At 36.7% G+C, this 21,906-nt stretch overlaps 2 protein-coding genes across 9 annotated transcripts; one reads left to right on the top strand and one right to left on the bottom strand.

Moving 5' to 3' along the window:
• The first annotated feature begins 170 nt into the window (after positions 1-170).
• Zasp66 (PDZ_signaling and DUF4749 domain-containing protein Zasp66) lies at positions 171-17,849 on the top strand. 8 transcript variants are annotated; one of them, XM_066405791.1, is made up of 10 exons: positions 184-361; positions 2,686-2,840; positions 3,490-3,638; positions 6,705-6,820; positions 7,090-7,241; positions 9,369-9,506; positions 10,975-11,025; positions 12,839-12,927; positions 14,958-15,111; positions 16,932-17,849. In XM_066405791.1, the coding sequence occupies exons 2-10, from the start codon at positions 2,727-2,729 to the stop codon at positions 17,064-17,066; spliced, it is 1,098 nt and encodes a 365-aa protein (XP_066261888.1). In that variant the 5' UTR covers positions 184-361; positions 2,686-2,726; the 3' UTR covers positions 17,067-17,849. The 8 variants fall into 8 exon arrangements, with proteins under 8 accessions (XP_066261890.1, XP_066261888.1, XP_066261891.1 ...); XM_066405795.1 differs by lacking the exon at positions 184-361 and adding an exon at positions 16,106-16,138 and having other exon boundaries at positions 2,435-2,840; positions 16,932-17,089; XM_066405793.1 differs by lacking the exon at positions 2,686-2,840 and having other exon boundaries at positions 171-361.
• LOC136419461 (isovaleryl-CoA dehydrogenase, mitochondrial) lies at positions 17,730-21,351 on the bottom strand. Its single transcript, XM_066405789.1, has 8 exons — positions 21,149-21,351; positions 20,392-20,518; positions 20,033-20,217; positions 19,770-19,931; positions 19,320-19,512; positions 19,111-19,265; positions 18,887-19,055; positions 17,730-18,802 (listed from the first exon to the last, which is right to left on the bottom strand). The coding sequence occupies exons 1-8, from the start codon at positions 21,308-21,310 to the stop codon at positions 18,669-18,671; spliced, it is 1,287 nt and encodes a 428-aa protein (XP_066261886.1). The 5' UTR covers positions 21,311-21,351; the 3' UTR covers positions 17,730-18,668.
• Between the last annotated feature and the right edge of the window lie 555 nt (positions 21,352-21,906).

Below are 21,906 nucleotides of genomic sequence, written 5' to 3'. Positions count from 1 at the left end.
CGAATTTATCCCTTTTTTTACCGACCTCGTATCTTTTACGGTTACCGAGATCCTCACGATTGAGCTCCCCAAACGGACACCTTGTATACATTGTTTTCACCGTCACAAATAGAGGAAACATTGGTGGCGGATCCAGCTTTAAGAAGCTAAAAATACGCCGAGCAAGTTCTGTGCGCGGAAAGGCGGCACTGATGTGCCGCCTCCGCATGAACATCAGATCGGAAATTACAATATTTTGATAGGTTGTGAAGCGGTCACACTCTCATCTCTATAACTTCAAGTGTTACTGCAAAACACAGAAAACATGCCCTATCAAAGACCTGCATTTTGGCATTACAGGGAAGGGCAGCAAAAGAAAAATGTAAGTTGGGGTTTGGAATTGAAGCTTAATTTTTTACGCTTTAGTGCAAATATGAAAACATATTTTTTGGGATATTTTGCATATAGAAAGCTTAGCGGCAGTCATACTTAGATTGTTCTTAGTTCAGTAAATCTCATTGGAAAACAATTGGACCTCCTTTCTCCTGTTTACACTTTCTGGACAACAAAATATTTCCAATTTCTTGTCAAGCATCGCCCCCATTTAAGTAAGATGAGCACTTTAAATATTTCGTCGGTGGCTTTTTAAAATGGCTCTTAAAATATATGAGTCTTGCTTTCATCGTTGGAAGACAGAAACGAACGAAATGGTCTATCATTGTGTTAGGACCAACATGCCAAAGTTTGGCCATTATTGGCCACTCGCAGCAATAAACTAGACAAAGGGCTTCCCTGCAAATTCATTTTATTGATTCATTTTTTCCTGAAATTTTTGACGATCAATCGAGATTGGAAGTAAACTCACGCCCGGTATTATTGATGCAATAACCACAAGATATTAAGTTTTTTGAAATAGATCCGATATAAAGTTTCTGCTTCCAGATAATGTTTTCATCGACTTGCATGCATATCTATACAGCGTGTCCGTTTCTGAAGCTCAGGTGCAGCAATAACAAAAAAAAGGAAGTTTGGAGAAACGTTTATATTTTTTCCTCAGTTTATTTGGAGAGATAATTCAAAATGATTGACTGTTCATTAGCGCAACTTTTTCTTTTTTATAATGTGGTGATGCGATATTTGAAATCCGACGTTTCGATTTTCGGCAACCTTCATCAACTTTGTCTTTTTTCATGGGCACCATATTGGATTTTCACATTTTTGAATTCGGTTTTTTTTTCTGATTACTATGATGTATCACATGTTAAGGTTCAGTTTTGCAGTTTGACGGACATGTCAAAAAACTTAGCAAAACAGGATTTTTGATATTTCCACTAAACTGTCAGACTAAATTTTAAGATGTGATACATCGTAGTAATCAGAAAAAAACCCGAATTAAAAAACGTGAAAATCCAATATAGTGCCCATAAGAAAAAACAAAGTTGATGATGGTTAGCGAAAATCGAAACGTCGGATTTCAAAAACGAAATTTTCAAGTTGTAGAAGAGAAAAAGTTGCACTAATGACGTTCTGCTAATCATTTTAAATTACTTTGCTAAATAAACTGAAAAAAAAATAAAAACGTTTTCCCAAAATTTAAGTTTTTTCCGAATACCTTTTCAACCGTTGTTGATTTGTCTCAATCTATAAATCAATGCCAGTGAGGAAATGCATTTTTTAACTAACGCAAAGAGGATGTAGTAAAAATGTATACTCCAGTCTAAAATTTCTGGTTCCAATTTCTGAATGAATTATGTTATCTGGCGAACAGTCGGCGGGGTAACTAGGTCAGAATTTAATAACCAACATACCAAAATAACTTCCAGAATCTGGCTCAAGGTGTTCTTGTACGGAGCATTTTTGAAAATAAAATCGCACAGAGAAGACTTTAACTGAGTTCGCTGAACGCTAAAAATGAATGCACGAAGCTACACCAAAGTCGTGTAATAAACAATATTAATTCGTTATATGAAATTATTCTACAAAAGGTCGAAACCGAGACATTTGGGTTGTACTTAAAAGCAGATATTGTTAAGACTTTTCGGTAAAATTGTCAAGAGAGGAGTTTTTGAGAAATCTTCTGGAAAAAAGTGTTAAGTAGATAATCTCATGGGAATTCTCTTTTCTGTCGATCGCGCATTAAGCAGACCCCGTCACCCTTGGAAATTTGAAACTTTCAGCACGACCCAACCTTCGTACCACTTCTTGCTAGGTCGGACGTGGTGCTTCTGCAAACAACTTAAATGACTTTTTCAGCCCTAGCCAGTAGCTCTACTTAGGTTTAGGTGACCTTTGAATCCCTCGAACTATCGATAAGAATCAGCGCTAACTCCCAGTGCATCCAACCAACTAATGCCAGGCCACAGCGTTCTATTTCTGCTCCACAATGTCCGCTCTGGCAGGAGGGGCCATCGAATATGCATTTTCTGACTATCAATGCCAAATCAATTTTGAGCCTAAGTGCACCTGCTTTGCTAACGGTCGGTTTTCATAACGCAACATTTCGATCTCTTGAGAGCCATTTTATTCACGATTTTTAAAAAAATGTCCGAAATCGATCAAAAATGAGTGTCGTGTGGTGTTGAGACACATCTATGATCCTCTGACGAGCGCAGCGCGTTCAAGGGCGCCCGAATTTTGACTGTAGTTTATTTTTAAATTTTCCTAAAAGTAAACCCGTGTTTACTTGATAAATAATTCAATATTTAGTTTTCGAAGTGACTTTCGCGGAAACTGTCGAAGAATTTCTGATGGGAAAACATCACGAGTTTGTGGTCGATTTGCGCAGGAATTTTCCGGACCAACCCTGGGGCTTCAGCCTCGTCGGCGGGGCTGATGTGAAGACGCCTCTAATCGTCACTAAAGTGAGTACCTCAGTACCTCCTATGATGAGCACAATGATTTCTTTTTTTTTTTTTGATTTTTCACCATTAACCGCGCGGAGTGTAGTTAAGTAACCGCAGGAATAGCGCAACGCCCATTCTCACGCGAAATGAAAATTCCTCAATGTGTAGAGCATATTTTGAAAGCGCGCCATAAATCAGGTGTAAATTATATAAATTGCAAATATCTATAAATCAGCCACAAATTGGCCATAAATTGGGCTCGTTCGATACAGGATGGTCATCTCTGCGATCACCGCCATCAATGAGATCGCTGAAAGAGTGAGCGTTGCAAGGTCGAATTTTATTTTTCTGCGAAATACTCTCAAAAATGTGAAATCAGCTCGATTCCAAACCGGATTGAAAATCTGCCCGGCAGCTGGTCACGTTCCTTGTTATGGAAAGTGAAAATTGACTGTTGACGCAAAAAACTTTAGATGGCGCGAGAAAATCTCTCTGTGGAAAGCGCATGGGCAAAAAATTGGCAATAACCAGAATTTTTTAAATTGACATATTTTGACACATGCCATTTCAACTAATAGCGTTAACGTGGCACACGCCACGTTAACGCTATTATGATTTTCTTGATGATCGATGATAACATCGAATTTTTGATAACGATTTCTGTTAGGTAGCTTTCGCATCACCTGCCCAAGGAGTACTTCAGCGGGGCGACATTATCAGCAAAGTTGGGAATTACGACTCCAGAGATATCAGACATGAAGATGCACAAAATTTATTCCGAAACGCCGGCAATACCGTACGCATAGTGGTGCAAAGGTAAGTGGATGTAGTCCCACGCAGTGGGAGCTGTTAAGAAGATAAAGCTAGCTATAAGTGTAAAAGAATAATTTAGGAATAGGCTTAGCTATATTCGCCACAAAAATTCGGTATGCCAAGAAGTTCGGTATATCGAGAAATCCGGTATTAATCTTGTATTTGTTTTTAACCTAGTGTCAAAATTGACAGTTTGACAGGTGGCAGGTAAGTTATGGAACAATTTGCTTGTGAGGTACCCAATTTTAGTCACTTTTCAAAATTTGAGCGCCGATCTTCTGGGAACCCCAAGAGCATGCCTATTGAAAATCCAACTCGTGTTAATCGGCTTCATGAGCTCTATCGGGCTGGGCTGAGTGGGTGCTCCTTTTCATTCGGTTCCTGAAACATGGACTCATATTCATATTAATTTATGACGATTTTGAAAGTCTCTTGGAACTAAAGGTCTTCAAACTGCACTTCAAAGGTCCCAGAGCCTCCGCTAAAATATCCAGGATCAATACAGGAAATAGATCTGTGGATTAGAGCCAGAAACATTAGCTGAAAAGTTTCAAATTTTTCCTGAAAGTGGCGGGCGGTAGCCAATTTTAACTATTATACTTTTGCGAATTTCAAGCCTCCACATTTTGGGAACTCACAGAGCAATTGCGTGAAAAATACGGATGAGATTGATCGCGTGGACCAGAACGATCAATCTGATCCGTATTTTTCACTGGCCATCCGATCCTGCGTTAAACTTGAAGCCTTAACAATTGTAATAAATTCTTTTAAGTAAAAAATTACTGATCATTAAACAAAACTGAGCCATGTTCAACCCACACTGTACAATGATTTTTGATGGGGCGCTAATAAAAAATATCTGTTTGGAATTCGTCCAGCTGAAAGACGATATAATATTATTTTTGAACTATGCAAACGATTTCTTAAAATATTTCCTGTGTAATCGCGCTTTCCCAACATTCTGGATTCCCTCGTCGTTCCGATTCAATTTGACCGTGCCATCCTCACCGGGAGTTTTCCGAATTTTCGGCTGCTCGGTCCGGGGTTCGTGCTTTATTCCGGGTGGATTGTGTGTTGTTCTAAACGTGTGGTGCCATGCCGTCATACAACAGATATTTGTGAGTAAATCTGGCATGGTCCTTATTTACACGGACTTAGTTTACTGTTAGTGAGGTTTGGCTAATGAGTTAGTGAGACGAAACTGTTCAACATCGTTTGTCACTACATAGGAGACCTTTGGTTAAATTTAACACGCATTATTTGCGCCATGCTTTTATTTAGGATTGCACGTGTTTAGGTTAATCGGGGTATCCGATCATTAAAAAAAATAAATTTCTCAAAGGAATTTGGGGAAGCGCATTGGCCGTCTGGCGATACAGATTTTAGGTACTGCGACTTTGCCTCGTTGATGGACCTGGGCATACGTGCAAATCCCCATGAGCGAATGCCAAAAGTATTTTTTCTTTTGTTTTGTTTGGGAACAATGCCTCACAGTAGGAGCTAAAAAACGGTATAATAAAACCTTGGAAACCTTAGCGTTTTCTGATCTTTTTTAGCAGATGCGTCAAGCATACTTATATGATTTTCAACGTCCTGATGATACATCGATAAATGCCTTCTATGTGGCGTGCCAAGCGTGAATATTACAAGTCGAATTTATCACAGTACTGAAGGAAATTTTATGCATGCGTCAAAGTTACTGTAAAATTTTCATTGAATTTGAGTGAGAATTTCATTCACCAGTTAAATTTGACATTTCAACAATGCAATAATTCTGGTGTCCCATTGTCATGCTGAACCAATTACCACCGAATTATAAACATAAATTGGCATAACGGACAGTTGCACAGTTGCACTAGTGCAACTGTCCGCTGTTTTATCCTAGTGCAATTATCAACCCTAGAATTCTCTTTAATTTTACTTTAATTGCACTTTAATTTTACGTTTTGTTTAATTTCAAATATTTTCCATCTGAAATACTTCATTTCTATGTTTAACTTCTGCTTATTGCCGAATTCCGGCATTTTAGAATTAGATTTAAACAAAATCGCTGGAATCAAAAATATTGTTGGCTTCAGATGAACTCATTAAAAATACGCCCTCATGGTTTATTAATAGATTATTTTCCACGTCACCCAGAGCATTGTTATGAAAGCACTTATCCCTGGAAACATTTCATTCTGGACCACATGAATACTTGATATTTTAAGCGTTTTACAGGTCGTCTGTTCAGTGACCCATTATCACCGCGGCCTCGTCTTGAACGATTACTAATTGCGACTGGCCCAGACATCGCCACCTCCTTTTTTTCTGTCTTTTTTCCTCAATTTTTGCTTTCGGTTTGGAGGCGGAAAGAAGAGAAGGAAAAATAAAAAATTAAAAAATAACAAAGAAATTTTAAAAAGCGGACTTCTACTTTCACCTTACTACACAAACGATTCCCCTCTTTGAAAAGACATAATTCAAATGGCCTTCGATCGAACTGATCCAGATAGCGCTAAGGCATTCCGGTTTATTTTAAACCGTTCGATTTTTGGTCTATTTGTAAACTTGTCTGACAGTTAAATCTTTCCCGTACGCACAAATGTTACAACACTTCTCTTCGAGTGCTTGTTAATGTGATGAGATTAACACTTAAAACACATAGGAAGCGCGATTGCACGAGCGAACTTTGCTTCCGCAGTCTTTACCTTGTAGAATCAAATTCCAGAGGTACCCTAACTAGAGTGACTAGAGAATAATTAGGGGAAAATTAGGAGAATAATTAGGAGAATAATTAGGAGAACATTAGGCGAATAATTAGGCGAATAATTAAGTAGCTAATTAGGAGAATAAGCGGGAGAATAATTAGGAGAAACGTCAGTCGTTTTTTAAATAGCACGTCGTGCGCAGTAAATGAGTGCGCCTCAGAACTTCTGATCAGTATTGGTGGAATCCGCTCGCCTTCCGGTGACAAAATCGCGAGTTGCGCGAACACCTTGCGTGGCACATTAAGGGTCGTCTACTTTAGTTTCGTATGTTTCCTTCCTTCGTTATACATTAAACCAAGGTTATTCACTTTTTTTGCAGAGAAACAGCACCACGTCACAACGCAAGCACTGGCTCCTCACGAAATAGCTCCCATTACAGTCCCTTATCTGTCTCTCCAAACCTTTCTCCAAGAGGACCTGGCCTTAGTCCATCAGGTAAGTTATAGCCCGGACAACCTTTGGTACCACCAAACTCACCCCATCAAAAGCAGAATCCCACCGTAGGCGGGCCACCCCGTACTCTGCACTGTACCGAAAGGTGGGCCACCCTGTATTGTACCACGAATACCTTTTACATCAGTTATTTTCCGCCTGGTTCCACGGGAACCTCGCTCGAATTCCGATTATCTGAATGATTGGAATCTTAAATGAATTGCAGATTTGCAACGGAACTTTCTATTTCATCACGTTGTTGATTTTTGCAGGTTACAGCCCAGGAGGCTCTATTGGTGGATCGGCCCTTACTCCAGTGTATACCAACCCCCTCACCCCCATCGACAATCACTACTTCGAAATATACGAATACGGCCATCCGAGAAGACAAGAAGAAAATGGAGATATTCACGTCACAAAACAGGTAAAATACGAAATTATACTGATATTTACAACCTAAAATTATCGAGCGGTTGCATAAGTTCAGCAGTTTTGGCTAAAATGCTTTGTTTACCTACCAAATAGATCTATTGGAAAACCTCCAGGTAATGTCACAAGCAAGGTCCATTTATTTATATACTTTGTTGCTGAATTTATGCACTTCAAAATTAAATGGCAGAATTTTGTTATAGTCGATGGAGTTGCCCGAGATATACAGGGTGTCGGTTTTTGGAGGTCAATCATAGGGTTCTCGGTAATTGGGGGTTTAGGAATATGCCATTTTAAAGTTTGAACGAAAACTTTGGACAAAGTTAAAAAAAATTTTTCAGCTTGATTGGCGAGAAAATGAAAAATTGTTAACACTTCATCAGTACAACTTTTCCTTCTCCACAATATGGCAAAGTCAAATTTGAAATCTGACGTTTCGATTCTCGGCAACCACCATCAACTTTGTTTTTTCTTATGGGCGCCATATTGAATTTTCACATTTTTGAATTCGGCTTTTTTTTCTCATTACTATGATGTGTCACAAGTTACGATTTGATCTTGTAATTCATTGGAAATATCGAGAATCACATTTTTTCTAAAAATATTTGAATATGTTTTTTGATAATTCCACTAAACTGCAAAACTGAACCTCAACATATGACACATCATAGTAATCAGAAAAAAAAGTACAATTAAAAAACGTGAAAATCCAATATGGCGCCCATAAGAAAAAACAAAGTTGATGGTAGTTGCCGAGAATCGAAACGTCGGATTTCAAATATGATATAGTCACGTAATGAATATGGAAAAGTTGCACTGATGAAGGATCAATGGTTTTGAATTAGCTCGACAAATAAGCTGAGGAAAAATAAAAACGTAAAAAATTATCGAGATTTAACACTCGGAATCTAACATGTTCTTTAAATATCGCTTGAGAAAAATTCCAATTTCATTAACAGTAGTTATGTACCTTAATGAACACACCTACGCACTATTCCCAGTAATTATCCGCCATATTCATGACACCTTGCCTACGTAAATTTTTCTCAACATCCGAAAATATTATGCTCTTGATACCTCGATGCCAATCTGAATATTGGCGAGTCAGTTTTGAGGGAATATCGGTCCAACTTGGTGCTTAAATTCAGCCATAAAATACTGTGTTTAAGTGCGTAAAGTGTTGTGAAATCTTTGAATATGATCCTCTCTAGAAGTGCATCCAGAGAGCAATTTTACTACAATCAACCAGCGGAGACAGCTCAAGCATGGGTAAAAGAGATCTGATTTTATTGGAATTTTTTTAGTTTCCATTAAATTTCGTTAAGCTTTTCTCACTATTTAGATACAGATTATTTAATCTGTAGTGCTAAATCACCTGCTGAGTAGAAGTCCACCAAGTATGGAACCAACTAATTTACGTCGATATCCTCCATTATTATAATTCAGTGCCCTGCTTTTCAAATCTAATTATAAATTAATTTTGTTAGATGTTTACGATAGCCGCAATGTTGTTTCGCAATTTTTCAGCTTCTCTGCAAATGCTTCCTTGAAAGCGGTTTGTAAAAACTACGTTTCAGATTTATAATGTTAGCCTTACACAAAAGAATAATAAAGTTTTGAAATTATTGCCGCTTTTAAAAATATACCCGTTAGGAAGAAAAAGGTGTGTATTTTTAAACTGGGAACAATAAATTGGGAAGTCCAAATAATTTAAAAGTTAAATGACAACGAGAAATGTAATAAAAATACGACTAAAATAAAATTAAAAACTGACACCTGCTTCTTAACAAAATGCTCTTTTCAAGTGAAGAAAAACCGCAATACGCTAGAAATGATAAATACATATGCATGTATATGTACATTGGCCGGCGCGCTCACCAGATCTGTCTCCATTGGACTATTATTTATGAGGATTTTTTACATTTCCACCAAACTGCAAGATTGAACCTTAACTTATCAGAAGTAAACAGAAAACAAGTTCAAAATAAAGTACTTTTGGCACCGTCTTTCATAGGCAAACATATATTGTTCGCCTACTCTTCATTCGTCAGTCTGTTATGATCATCGTATTCATTCCATGTTTATCGCCATGTTTGTACCTGTGTTCCGTCATTTGTTGTAGCCGTACCGTACAACCCCTCTCGTACTTCCTGGAGCTAAGGTAAAGAGAGAACCCGGACCGACTGAAAGCTACCTGCGCCATCACCCTAATCCCAGTGTGAGGGCACCACCAGTTCATCATCTTGACCATGGTCATAAGGTATTGCGGATTAAGTCTATATGCTCCTTACTAATTGGTATTGTAATGTAATTCATTTTAAGACTAACTGGAAAAGCGTGATTAAATGTAATTAGGCATTCCATGGTTAATATTAATACAGGGTGTCCCAGGAAGACTTGGATAAAAAGAGAAGTAGGTACCATAAATTTCTCGGGTGAAAATTGGCCGATTTCACTCGATTTTCTAATGTTGCTGTGCTTCATTTTCACTTCAAAGTAGTACGAAAATTAGTATGAAAATTCCCCATATACCGGGTGAGTCAAAAAATTCCCCTTGACTTATTGCCGTTATCGCCTCAAAAATTGAGTTAAATCGGTCTATTTCTATCCGAGAAGTTCGTGATGTTTTTTGTCCGCCCTTTTTCAGAACACCCTGTATTTCTTCGCAATCACTCAATTCTGTTTCACCACATATTCGCTACTTGTTGAAGGCAAAAGGTACAGTTTTAACAGGTTTTATTTTTTACCACAAATCAAACTTATTTTCGATAAAAATACGACTGCCAGATGTTCGCATAACAGCCGAAAATAGATTGAAGGTTGGGATAAACAGATACGTAAGTATATCCCAAACTGTTTATTTCGGAATGAAAAAAAACCGGATTTTTGGTTTTTCTGTTACATGCGCGCTTGTATATATAGAATAAATGTATGGGTATTTCTAAAGCGAAAAATCCCCAAAAAAGCTGAGTTTTAGTAGACGATTGCCATGAAACGGTAAAATGTCTTATAAGAAAAAAGTCCCCTTACTTTCAACCGTACATAATTTTCTCCCTCTGCATGAAGTTTGCTCTTCAGTTGGAGGGAAAATGACTTCCAACTTTATTCTACTCTAATTAAAAAGTATATACTGTGCCACCTAATACTCCTTTGGGGCACAAAAAAAGGATTTAAACCATTAACTATTTACTTTTTTATACTTAATCAATTTTATTTATATTTGTGTATAGAATTACAAGACCTCATGTTTTAATGCATGAATTTTGCCTGTAGAGGCGAAGTCATTGTTACGCAGTTCGTGATGTTACACATCATTGATGAGTGCGTTTGTTATTACAAAATACCTAATTAAATTTAAATGAAGATAATTTATATTTGTGATATTTTTTGTAGTGTTAATTTTAGGGTAGAAATTGCAAATTGAATATAGTAAATAATTAAAATTTTAAAGAAATAGCAAAAAATTGAAATTGAAAAAAAATGAAAAGAAAAAATAAAGGAAAAAAAGTTAAAAGGGAAAATATTAAAACAAAAAAATAAATATTGAATATTAATTTAGGGTAGTTATTAAAAAGTGAATATAGTAAGTATTTTAAAAAAAGGAAAAACATTGAAAATTGAGTATTAATTTAAGTCATCACAAAGGAATAAAGGGGCAACATCTTGTATTTCATCTGCATATTTTGGGATTAGGCAATTTTAATCTACGGATTTTTTATTTTTTGTAGATTGCACACTCAGTGTTAGACCGAATAAGTACGGGGGATCCAAATAAACAGGTTAATATTTTTTTAAAAATGATGTGATACACAGTGTCTTCCGCATGTATCTTTTCTTTAGTGGCATGTTTTATACATACATTACATCATTCGAAATTCTGCATTACTGCATCATGCGAACACCTTGTAACACCAGAAAAACTTTCCAATAAATGTCTCTCTTTTAAATTAACAGCTCACAAATCTTACATCATACTATGTATATGTAACAATTATCACGATGATACTGGATTGAAGCGCATGCAAATTCAATTTATGAATAGTTTTTTTTTGTGATTTGCCGCTCCCATATTTTTCACTTTAACACTCAGTTAAAAAACCACACGATAAAGTCGTTTTTTGGAACTGAACGAAATGATTTAAGTCCGTATGAGTAATTTTGCTTTAAACCGCACACTACTAAAAAACATAAAAAAAAGGTAGAAGTGGCAATTGCCATTAAAATACTTAAAAATTACGAATAAACTTATCAATTATTGACCGAACTTCTTGTGGAACGCAATACCCGACACTAAACTTCCTATCCACACCATTTTCAGTTGTAATCCAGAAAATATCGCCGTGATTTCAACGCTATCACTTGTATTTCATAAACCATCACCGTAATTTCAGCACTATCACTAGTATTTCATAAACCACCGAGGCGATTTCATCACTATCACTTACGCGTCATAAGTCACCACTGTGATTTCAACACTGTCGCTCGCACTTTACAAACCGCTGCGGTGATTTCAGCACTATCGCGCGCATCATTGCTGAAATACACGTGACGATTCTGAAATGCAACTGATGTTTTCTGACACCTAAATGACCATTGCGAAATCCAAACGATACTTCAGAAAATTCGTCTGATTATTCTGAGCTGCGAGCGATGTTTTCTGGGTTGCAACTGATGTTTCTGATATGCGAGTGACTGTTTGAAAAATTAATGTGATGCTTTCTGGACTACATCTGGATATGGGGTAGTGTTGTTTGTGAGCTCTGTAATATTGGGTATAACTACACAATTATAGCGTGTGGATATATGTATGTTAATGTGATATGTAAATCCTTTTTTAATTAACGTTTTAAATGTGGTTGCTAACACTTCGGACAATTTTATTAGTTTATTTAGGGATTTTTATTATCTGGCGGTACCTGGGCAAATTCCTCTATTCGTTTGCACTTAGTTTTGTTAGCTTGTCGGGAACCCTAACATTTCGTAACAGGTTCTTCAGAAGCCCTATCAATCACTATGTCTGCTTTCGATAGCGTCGCCAGTTTCCCATTTCACGTGCATCCTGTTTTTACTGTTTAATACGCAGAAACGAAGCGACAAATGCTCATTAATAATTCTGTAAAATTATGTTTTTAATGCGGGGTGTCCATCACATTCGTACTTACACCCTCCTGGACTCATTGGCGCCATCATAATCTTCAAGTCGACTGCTGTAACTCCACTTAGGGGGCTCATTTTGAGGCATGTATGTGGTGAAGGCACTGCCTTACGCATATTTTTCTTTTCGTAAACTGTAAAGCGGGGATGTCCAGTGATCTAAATTTACGAAACACCCAGTGTGCACTCGCAAGTGGGTTTCTTAGTTTTCACACGATTTCACACCGCACTTAGTGCGGCAGGTACAACAACTAAAAACCGATTAAAAACATGCACAGCTTTATTACTTAAAATTATTACTTAATTTATTACTTAAAATTATTACTTAATTTATTACTTAAAATTATAACTAAAGATTATTAATTAAAATTGTTACTTCAACTTATTACTTAATTTTACTACTCATTTGAAAATATATACAGTTGTATAAATTTCCAGGTGGTGCACAAGCAATTTAATTCTCCGATCAATCTGTATAGCGAACCCAACGTAGTTGACACTATTCACAGGCAAACCGGAGTACATGCGTAAGTACCATTTATATTTCATGATTTCTTGTATATATCATTACACGTCATGCGAACTAATTAATTATACTAATTTAATTATGTACACATCCAGCTTCATGCGCCATATAACTGAAAGAAAACTGTCCAGAAATCTTTGTACCTTTAAATTGCATATCTCTTCACTAGGAATAAAAACCATGAACTTTTATGTGAAGATTTACCCGCCATTTAACGACCGTTTCCGTAGAAAATTTTGTTCAAGAGTAATTTACTTTTAAATTACACATCTGATTTAAAATTTCCACCAATTAAGAATTACTGGGTTAATTGGGAACTGAAAAAATTAATGCGACTTCTGGTGGGCGAAGTGCGAAGCGAGTAACTGACAGTTCTGACATGTTTATTATAATATTTAGGGCTATAAGTTGTCATTCGCTTTCCTCGGATGGTTAAGGTTTCGCAGCGCCACCATTGGTACTTTTAGTTCCTAGTCTGAGTTTTGTAATATCGTAAGAGTAGTATTTGGAATTTCAGAATTTAAATCATGAATATGCACCTTACACGTCAGACACCAACTGTTCGATTCTATGATTCGTGTCTAATATTTATGTTTTCTTGATTTTACAGCCGGCTAACAAGGCAAGTAGACTATAGGCATTAATAATTTTGGTCCCATTTGTTAACTAAGTTATGAAATGAAGGTACCTGCTTTGATTATGTAACTAATTACGAAATGAAAGTTTGGTCGCCAGTTTCCATGAAAAAAAAATTGTCAAATGTCAATTGAGCTTTGTGTCAATCATCGCCAATCTAATCAAAATTCTTTATTTTTGACGGTCAAGTAGAAATCTTTGACAAATCTTTAATTTTGACAGTCCGTTTACTTTCAAATTGAATTATTTAGAATTTTATTATTATGATTTGGGAAAAGAGTAGCGTAATGGCTCGTAGATCATATTCAATAAATAAACATATCTGTACAGAGTGTCCGATTTTAGAGCTGAATCATGGGGTTCTCGGAAACGATAAACGATTCGAGGATTTAAATTGGGGCAAAGTTATGTAAGTTGGAGCTCAATAGGCCGTTTCATAATTTTAATAATTCTGATGGCTTTCAGAGGTATTCAATAAAAACGAAGCTTTGGAAATGTTTTCATCTTTTTCTCAGCTTATTCAGCAAGGTAATGCAAAATTATTGACGCTTCGTCAATGCAATTTTTTCTCTTCTAAAATGTGGCCATGTTATATTCGAAATCCGACGTTTCGATTTTCGGCAACCATCATCAACTTTGTTTTTTTTATAGGCAGCATCATAGACTTCTAGAGTTTTGAGTTCAGCTTTTTTTTCTGATTACGATAATGTATCGCGTCTTAAGGTTCAGTCTGCCAGTTTAGCGGATATATAAAAAAATCTGTTTTTCCGAAGAGTTTTTTGATATTTCCACTGAACTTCAAGACTAAATCCTGGCATGTGATACACTGTAATAATCAGAAAAAAAAGCCGAACTGAAAAATATAAAAATCCAATATAGCGCCCACTAAAAAAATTAAAGTTGATAATGGTTGCCGAAAATCGAAACGTCGAATTTCAGATGTCGCATCACCACTTTATAAAAGAGAAAAAGTTGCACTGATGAAGAGTCAATCGTTTTGAATTATCTCTCCAAATAAGCTGGGAAAAAATGTTTAATTTTTTTCAAGAATTTCACCTTTCTCTGAATAGCTCTGAGAATCTTTTAATTTTGAAGCCGCATATTCTTGAACTCTCAATTACGTAACTTTGACTCAGTTTAATCGACCTCCTATTTTTCGAGGTTTCCGATAGTCCCCCGGTTGATACATGATCAGCACACTTATTTACATACTTACCTACTTCATCAGTGTTTAGTGTAAGCAACATAACTTTGCTGATTATACTACTTATAATCGTACCTACGCAATTCCAGCACAGAAAAGTTTCAAACACTTAGTGCTCGCTTCAGTGTTCAGTGTTCATGTACTGGTCGACACTCACCAGGAATAATTTATTTGAACGTTCTACATTGCAGCGCTCCGAAGAGAACGGTAAAGTTCAATCCTGCTGAGAGCGAAACCTACAAATATCTCAAAGAAGAAGAAGATATGGCTTCCTACTCAGGGTACACAGCACCGGTCCAAGAAATCACAACAGCCCCTCAAAGCAAAATATACACCCCCACCAAGGTAACAGATATTCAATGTTTGATTAAGACCGCTTAGCTATCTCCCTATGGCTGCTTTGCTTATTGAAGGTGATTCTTGCATTTTTTTACTTTCCTCCTGCATGAGAGAAATCATTCACGTTGCACGTCCCACGCATAGCAAAGTTGTGCGCATATTGCAGCGCAGCATGACATAGAAAAAAGCTTCCGGTTCTTACAGGTACTTACAGAAATTACTTACAGATACTTACAGGAATTACTTACATATACTTACAGGAATTACTTACATATACTTACAGGAATTACTTACAGATACTTACAGGAATTACTTACAGATACTTACAAGTCTTATGATTTACTTTTTTTTTAACACCCTTATTTTTCATTATTGGTTTTATTACTTATTAATTAGGGGTGTTTGGAATCCTACCTACTTGCTAAGTCATCTGATACGCTCCTTAATTAACCCCGCAAGTAACCGTCAATAATATGGATTTCACAATAAAACATAAATGAAATGCATAAACCGAGTGGACTTTAAACGAACGCCCTGTACATAAATTGGGATTTACGATTAAAAAAAAAACGTATTTTAATTCCATGTAATTGAATTTCCTCTTTGACTCAATAACCGCATCGTGTTTGCATGAGGTCGTTTAAATGTACATAACACCTGTGCCGTGTATCATACAACAGTGACCGACTAAATCATGGAATAAATTCGATGTGAAGTCAGGCAAAATTCTCATTTTGAACGCGCACTTTTTGAAATTTGAAAATACACTAGGTGGCCCGTGGAAATTGTCAATCTTTGGCGTCATCACTGCAACATCGACCGTCCTGTATATGTTGATTTTAGTGATGGAGTGCGCAGGTCAAAGTAAAATTTGGGGGCCTCGGGGATTTTCTGCTGCGAGTTTAGATCGAATTTACTGCGTAATTTATCTGTTCACTGTGTATTGTGTCACATAAGTTCCATAGGTGTCGAGGGAAATGTTCGTTTTTTTGGTTTCTAGGTGTACACCATCCCTCGTAGAATGTATTAAATTGTATGTATTAAGCGATTTGTGGTAATTTTTATCTATATTCAATGTCTTTTCATATCGCTTCTTGCTAACGCATTATTGGTTTGTGCTTAATAAAACGAAATAATACAGTTGCGGTTTTCAGCATCTCTGCTATTCCCTCGAGCAGCCTCTTTAACCCCTCAATCCTCCCAATTAATCCTTTATTTATTCCCACCAGGCACCTGTTGGTTGCGCTGCAGACAACTTTCACTAAGCCCACTTCGCTTGCGCTGCAGTGAATTAAAAGCCTTATGATAACGCTGAGAAATTCTCTCAGAAGAAACGAAACTTAAGCGCAAATCTGAACAAAGCAAGTCCGTACGCATCTCAAACTGATCCATTATGACGGGTTCAAACCATTTGAGTTTAATATCTGTCTGGTCGGATAGAGGCGATGGTCGGGGGCATTGAGGCGCAATTCTGCGCCTCAATGTGATAGTGAAAAATTCGGCTACTGCAAACTGAGACACCATGGTGAAGGCACCTTTGGAATTTGGATCCTTCACGAAGCGGACAAACATACATTTCACAAAAAAAATCATAGCGCTTTCGCCATTTTTAAAAAATCGCAAAATGGCGAATGCGCCGCTTGGACAATTAACAATTTCTGTATGGAACAAAACTAACTGAGATAATGATAAACATAAAACCCGATTAACGATTGACGCAGAGATTGACGAAAATCCTATTATGACCGAATCTCGCAGGAACTAACACCCTCCTCACTAGCAAAAAAATTTTACCTACAACTTGGGGTTCTTTTTATCAATTTTAGAAACAGCAACCTCTCGTAGTTAACCAAAACAATCCGGCGTATTTAACCGCAATTGGCAACAATCCTGAAGTCATCCAGCAGAGCGGCTCCTTCAGAAGACTAATGATGTCCGTTCTTCCTGGAAGCAATTTTTAAGAGTATTCGAATCAACTATTGAGGTGCTATTTGGTTTACAATTGAGTAAAATGTGGTAAAATTGATACGGTTTTTTCGTTTAAGAGAATAAATGCATATTTTTATTGTACGAAAAATCCAATTCCGAGAAATACGACGGATATTTTAGAAATGTTCGTTATCAGTTGTTATAATTTCTAATCAATTTGCTTTTGAAACTCACAACCGATAAAAGCGATTTGAGCCATTTGAGAGTCAGAGAACTGCAATAACATCGTTTTCCTCGGTATTGAGTTTTGAAGGGTAAACACGAAAAAATGAGAAATTTAGCTCGTAGTGTACTAATGATAATCGCAAATTAAACTTATTCAATTAATAAACACTTTTCGATGTTGTTAATGTTGTGACAATTTTAGTTCGTTAAATTTTGTTTCAAAGTTTAAATTCGAGTGTAAATCTAGTCAGAAAATTAGCCAGTAAGCTATTTTGGTTCTCACTGTTCTCGAGGTACGATATAGGTACTGTTGAGCAAGTTGAAGGAGAAACATCGTATGTAACACCATTAACATCATTTGTCTGCGCAGGTCCACAATGACACGTTTGCACCTTATATAAATAGCTGTAAAATATTATGTATCTTATGTATTATGCAGAAGTATATTTATTTATTATATTACCATGCTATTATCGTATTATAGTATTTATTTCAGAGAGGGCTTATTAATACACAGTTTAATGTAAAAATGAGGATTGTTTATAATGTATCTGTTTACAAAGCTGGCAAAATAAAATCTATTTATCTAATATGGTGAATGAGTTCGTTCCCAAACCATAAAAATGAGCATGTAAAATATAGGAGACCCTCGGAAAACTCCTTGTCCCAACCTCTGAAGAACGACAGTTTTTAAAAGTGTCATTTCCATCACATGACAGTTACTAAAAGTGTCATTCCTGTCACATGACAGTTATGAAAAATGTCATTCTCGTCACAGGACAGTTACCAAAACTGTCATTGTCCGCCTGTAAGATGATAAATGGTTAAAAACGCACATGGGAAAAAATCTAAATTCTCCTTTTAAAATTTAAAAAAAAACGCAAAAGAAACGTATACCAAGGTGTTCAAGAAATGCAGGGAATTGAAAAAAAGACATAGTTGACGTTTGAAAAGAATTTGACAGCAACTGATCTGTAAAATGAACTGGTAGGCTAAAGAGCACTCCAATCAACCCTGAAAAGCGCCGATTGGAAAATCTCCGAGACCCCAAAAACGCTGCGGGATTGTCAATGTACCGATTTTTGGTTTAATGGGATTATACGATTAGCGATTAATGTGACCCCGTATCTCAGAAAATAAAAAAAATTTTGCAGATGCGTTAGTGTGAGGTCACAAAGCGCCTGGAGACGATTAATTTGACCTATTTTTAATAGTTTCACGTGTTCCCGAGATATCGCCGTTTAGAATTTGAAAATTGGCCGAATCAGCATTTTTTATATGTATTTTCCATGATTCGTCTGTATATGCCCACGGCAGACGTAAAGTTCGAGGATTGCTAGAGTAACATGTAAAAATGTTGGAGGTATTAAAAAAATAATAATATCAACTAAGTAATTAATTATAAGTAATTATGAGTATTCTTTGTTGATTTGCCGTCCAATCAATAACCTCCGAACCTCAGTGGTTCCCCCTCCAATTTCGTTAAGTTTGGCGTCCCGCAACAACCTGCCAACAGGGTAATCGTTGATATATCCGTTGCCCCCTGAAATAAAGACACTTGCTCTATTGACTCATTTTTGAGGAAAACTACACGTATAACTCATAGATGCATAAAATAGAGCGTTACCTAATATTTGGATAGCATCCAGGGCCATCTGTGTGGCCCTCTCGGAACAAAACAGGAATACACCTGCGCAGTCCTTCCTGTTTACTTTCCCGTCATCACACGCTCTGGCAACACTGTACAGGTAACTGCGACACGCAGAAAGAGTCACGTACATGTCGGCCATTTTACTCTGAAAATTGAACATACGTTGACTTCTTAAATAGTTGATCACCCTGTATATTTACCTGAATTAACTGAAATTCCCCAATTTTTTTGTTAAACTGTTTCCGCACATGCGCATACGAAAAAGCTACATCGCAGCAGGCCTGCAATACTCCTACGGAACCTGCTGCCAAGACCAATCTTTCCAAATCTAATCCGCCCATCAGCACATAGACCCCTGAAATGTCGTTTCGATGACAAAGCCCTTTATCCTCACAATTCCAAATCGAACCTTTATTTTCCGCTCCAAGGATGTTTTCCTTGGGGACTTTACAGTCTTCAAAAATAAGTTCTCCCGTATTTGAGCCCCTCATGCCCAATTTGTCGAGTTTAACTCCGCTTCTGAACCCTTCGAAACCCCGTTCGATTATAAAGGTCGTGATGCCGTGTTGAGGTTTTGCGTTTGGGTCGGTCCTGGCATACACCTAAATAAGTGTCTGCACAACAAGGGAAAGAAGTGCTGCTTTTCCTCCCGCGAATGACCCGTCAACATTCGAGGGAGTAAAATGCACGTTTTTCTAAAGGCGTATTTGTGAAAATAAGTCCCTTTGTCCATAGGGAAAATTCCCTAGGAAACATTCTTTCCTGGGAAATTTTCCTCCCTAGGGACCAAAAGTGCTATTTTTCTGCCCTAAATGAAAGAGGAATGTTCTACTTTATGTGATGATATAAAATTGGTTACCACTAAAACGTCTGCATCAGGTCCATTAGTAATCCAAAACTTAGTGCCGTTTAACACATAATAGTCTCCTTTCTTCTCAGCCTTTAACTTAAGTGATACAACATCAGATCCAGCGTTTGGTTCAGACATTGCCAAGGCGCCAATATGCTCTCCTGAACACAGCTGTAATTGTAATTATAAGCAATATAAATATAAATAATATAAATAAAATAAATAATAATATAAATATAGAAAATTATAACATCAACGAAAAAGCATAATACTTTTGGTAAGTACTTCAGTCCCTGCGCCCTGTTGCAATTTCTGTGCAGTTGTCCGAGACACAAATTTGAATGTGCCACGTAGGAGAGACCTATGGCCGGACATGCCCTGGATAGTTCTTCCATAATAACCACTTGATCCAAATAGCTACCATCTGATCCGTCATATTCACTTTGTGCTGTAATGCCTGCAAAATTTGGTAGTAAAATACGATTATTTATTTATTTTATTCTTATATTTGCTTTATTCAATGAAAATACTGGGTGTCCCATTTAAAACCCAAAATTTAGAGTCAATTCTGAAGCCATGGAAAAAGAAAACAGCAAACCGCACATGCCCTACATGATACCAATTACTTTACCTAACGCTCCGAGGTCCCCAAGTTTTCTCCAAAAATTTCTTAAGTTGTCAAAGTTATTTTTCTTATCTATTTCGTATGCTAATGGAGCCAATTCCTTTTGAGCAAAATTAAAGATGGTTTCCCTAAGCTGAAAACGAGATTATGTTGTAGTTAATAATTATAATAATCTCTGGTGGAAATGACAAAACTCCTGGAATAATAATCCAGTGGGGAAAAATCTGGTAAACGTACCGTCCAACGTATGTATCCATCATTGGAATTCCATTTATTTTGCGAGGTTCCTGCCACAAAGTGGAGATATCATATTTGAAATTCGACGTTTCGATTTTCCGCAACCATCGTCAACTCTGTTTTGATGTTTGCCTGGAGGATATTTCCACGAAACTGCAATATTCAACCTTAATATGTAACACCATCGTAATCAGAAGAAAATGCTGAATTCAAAAATATTAAAATCCAATATGGCGCCCATAAAAAAACAAATTTGATAATGGTTGTCGAAAATCGAAACGTCGGATTTTAAATTTGACGTCGATAAGTTACAGAAGAGGAAAAGTTGCACTAATGAAGTATCAATTATTGTGAATTATCATGCCAAATAAGACGAGGGGAAAATAAAAATGCACAAAAACAGTACCGAACCGAGGGTAAGAAGCAGCCCTTTTCAATAGGGAAAATCGTGGGTTGTGATCGCGACATTTTCAATCACAAAAAAAGCAAAAAGTGCCTAGTGATAGTATTATGGTGTAACACTTGCCTGAATTTGTTCTCGTGTTAGTCCAAATATGTGTTCGTCAATGGGGTAATACTGCGACACCTGTCTTTTTTGAACCCCATTTATTGCCCCATTACATTTGTTACTGCTTCTGAGGAACAAACTGCAAGCCCTTTTAGCCATATTCACTCTAGTACTGTTCATGGGAATCTGCGCTTTATTACCCAAGATGTGTGCTGTAGTAGATTAGTAATAAATAAAAATATTATCTTATCAATGCTTTCCTAAAGGTTCTTCTTTACACAATTTCAAAATAAAGTAGTAAACAACGCTATCTTTCGAATTTGAAACACGAATACATTATCAATTATTAACATTTGTTTGTCCTATTGTCGCAATTTAAAAGAGTTTTTGCATAAGCAGGTTTCCTGTACATTTTTGTAAGTGACCTTTCTGAACGATTTACTAAGCAAGTTACGGTTAGCGTTAACTGACCCAACACTCCTGAACCTCTTATTATAATGTATTGTGAATAAGGTTTCACAATCACTTACTGTAACTTACTAACACACTTACTGCCACTTACTAACACACTTGTCAACTATAACGCACTCGAGTATACAGGGTATTCCAAGCTAACGCGGCAAATGTTAAATTTTTTATTTTAGTAAGCACATGGGCATTCATTTACTTATGTCAAATCCATGACCAATACCTGCAGTGAGCGGAAGAATATTCTAAAACGAACTCCTGTATTAATGGGCGATTAATAATCTCCACCCTATTAACAAGTAAGGGAA

The sequence above is a fragment of the Euwallacea similis genome, chromosome 2, assembly GCF_039881205.1.
Source record: "Euwallacea similis isolate ESF13 chromosome 2, ESF131.1, whole genome shotgun sequence".
Lineage (NCBI taxonomy): Eukaryota > Metazoa > Arthropoda > Insecta > Coleoptera > Curculionidae > Euwallacea > Euwallacea similis.
Note: the sequence above shows the minus strand (reverse complement) of the source record. Positions and strands in the feature narration are given on the sequence as shown.

What these genes read in the sequence shown, in the direction of transcription:
- Zasp66 (XM_066405791.1), top strand. Translation starts at nt 2,727, where the DNA reads ATGGGAAAACATCACGAGTTTGTGGTCGATTTGCGCAGGAATTTTCCG. An exon ending in ACCTGGCCTTAGTCCATCAG is followed by an intron (nt 6,821 to 7,089) that starts GTAAGTTATAGC and finishes TGATTTTTGCAG; the next exon opens with GTTACAGCCCAGGAGGCTCT. An exon ending in ATCTTGACCATGGTCATAAG is followed by an intron (nt 9,507 to 10,974) that starts GTATTGCGGATT and finishes TATTTTTTGTAG; the next exon opens with ATTGCACACTCAGTGTTAGA.
- LOC136419461 (XM_066405789.1), bottom strand. Translation starts at nt 21,310, where the DNA reads ATGAACAGTACTAGAGTGAATATGGCTAAAAGGGCTTGCAGTTTGTTC. An exon ending in CTGATGCAGACGTTTTAGTG is followed by an intron (nt 19,513 to 19,769) that starts GTAACCAATTTT and finishes ACACTTATTTAG; the next exon opens with GTGTATGCCAGGACCGACCC. An exon ending in CCTTGGAGCGGAAAATAAAG is followed by an intron (nt 19,266 to 19,319) that starts GTTCGATTTGGA and finishes ACGACATTTCAG; the next exon opens with GGGTCTATGTGCTGATGGGC.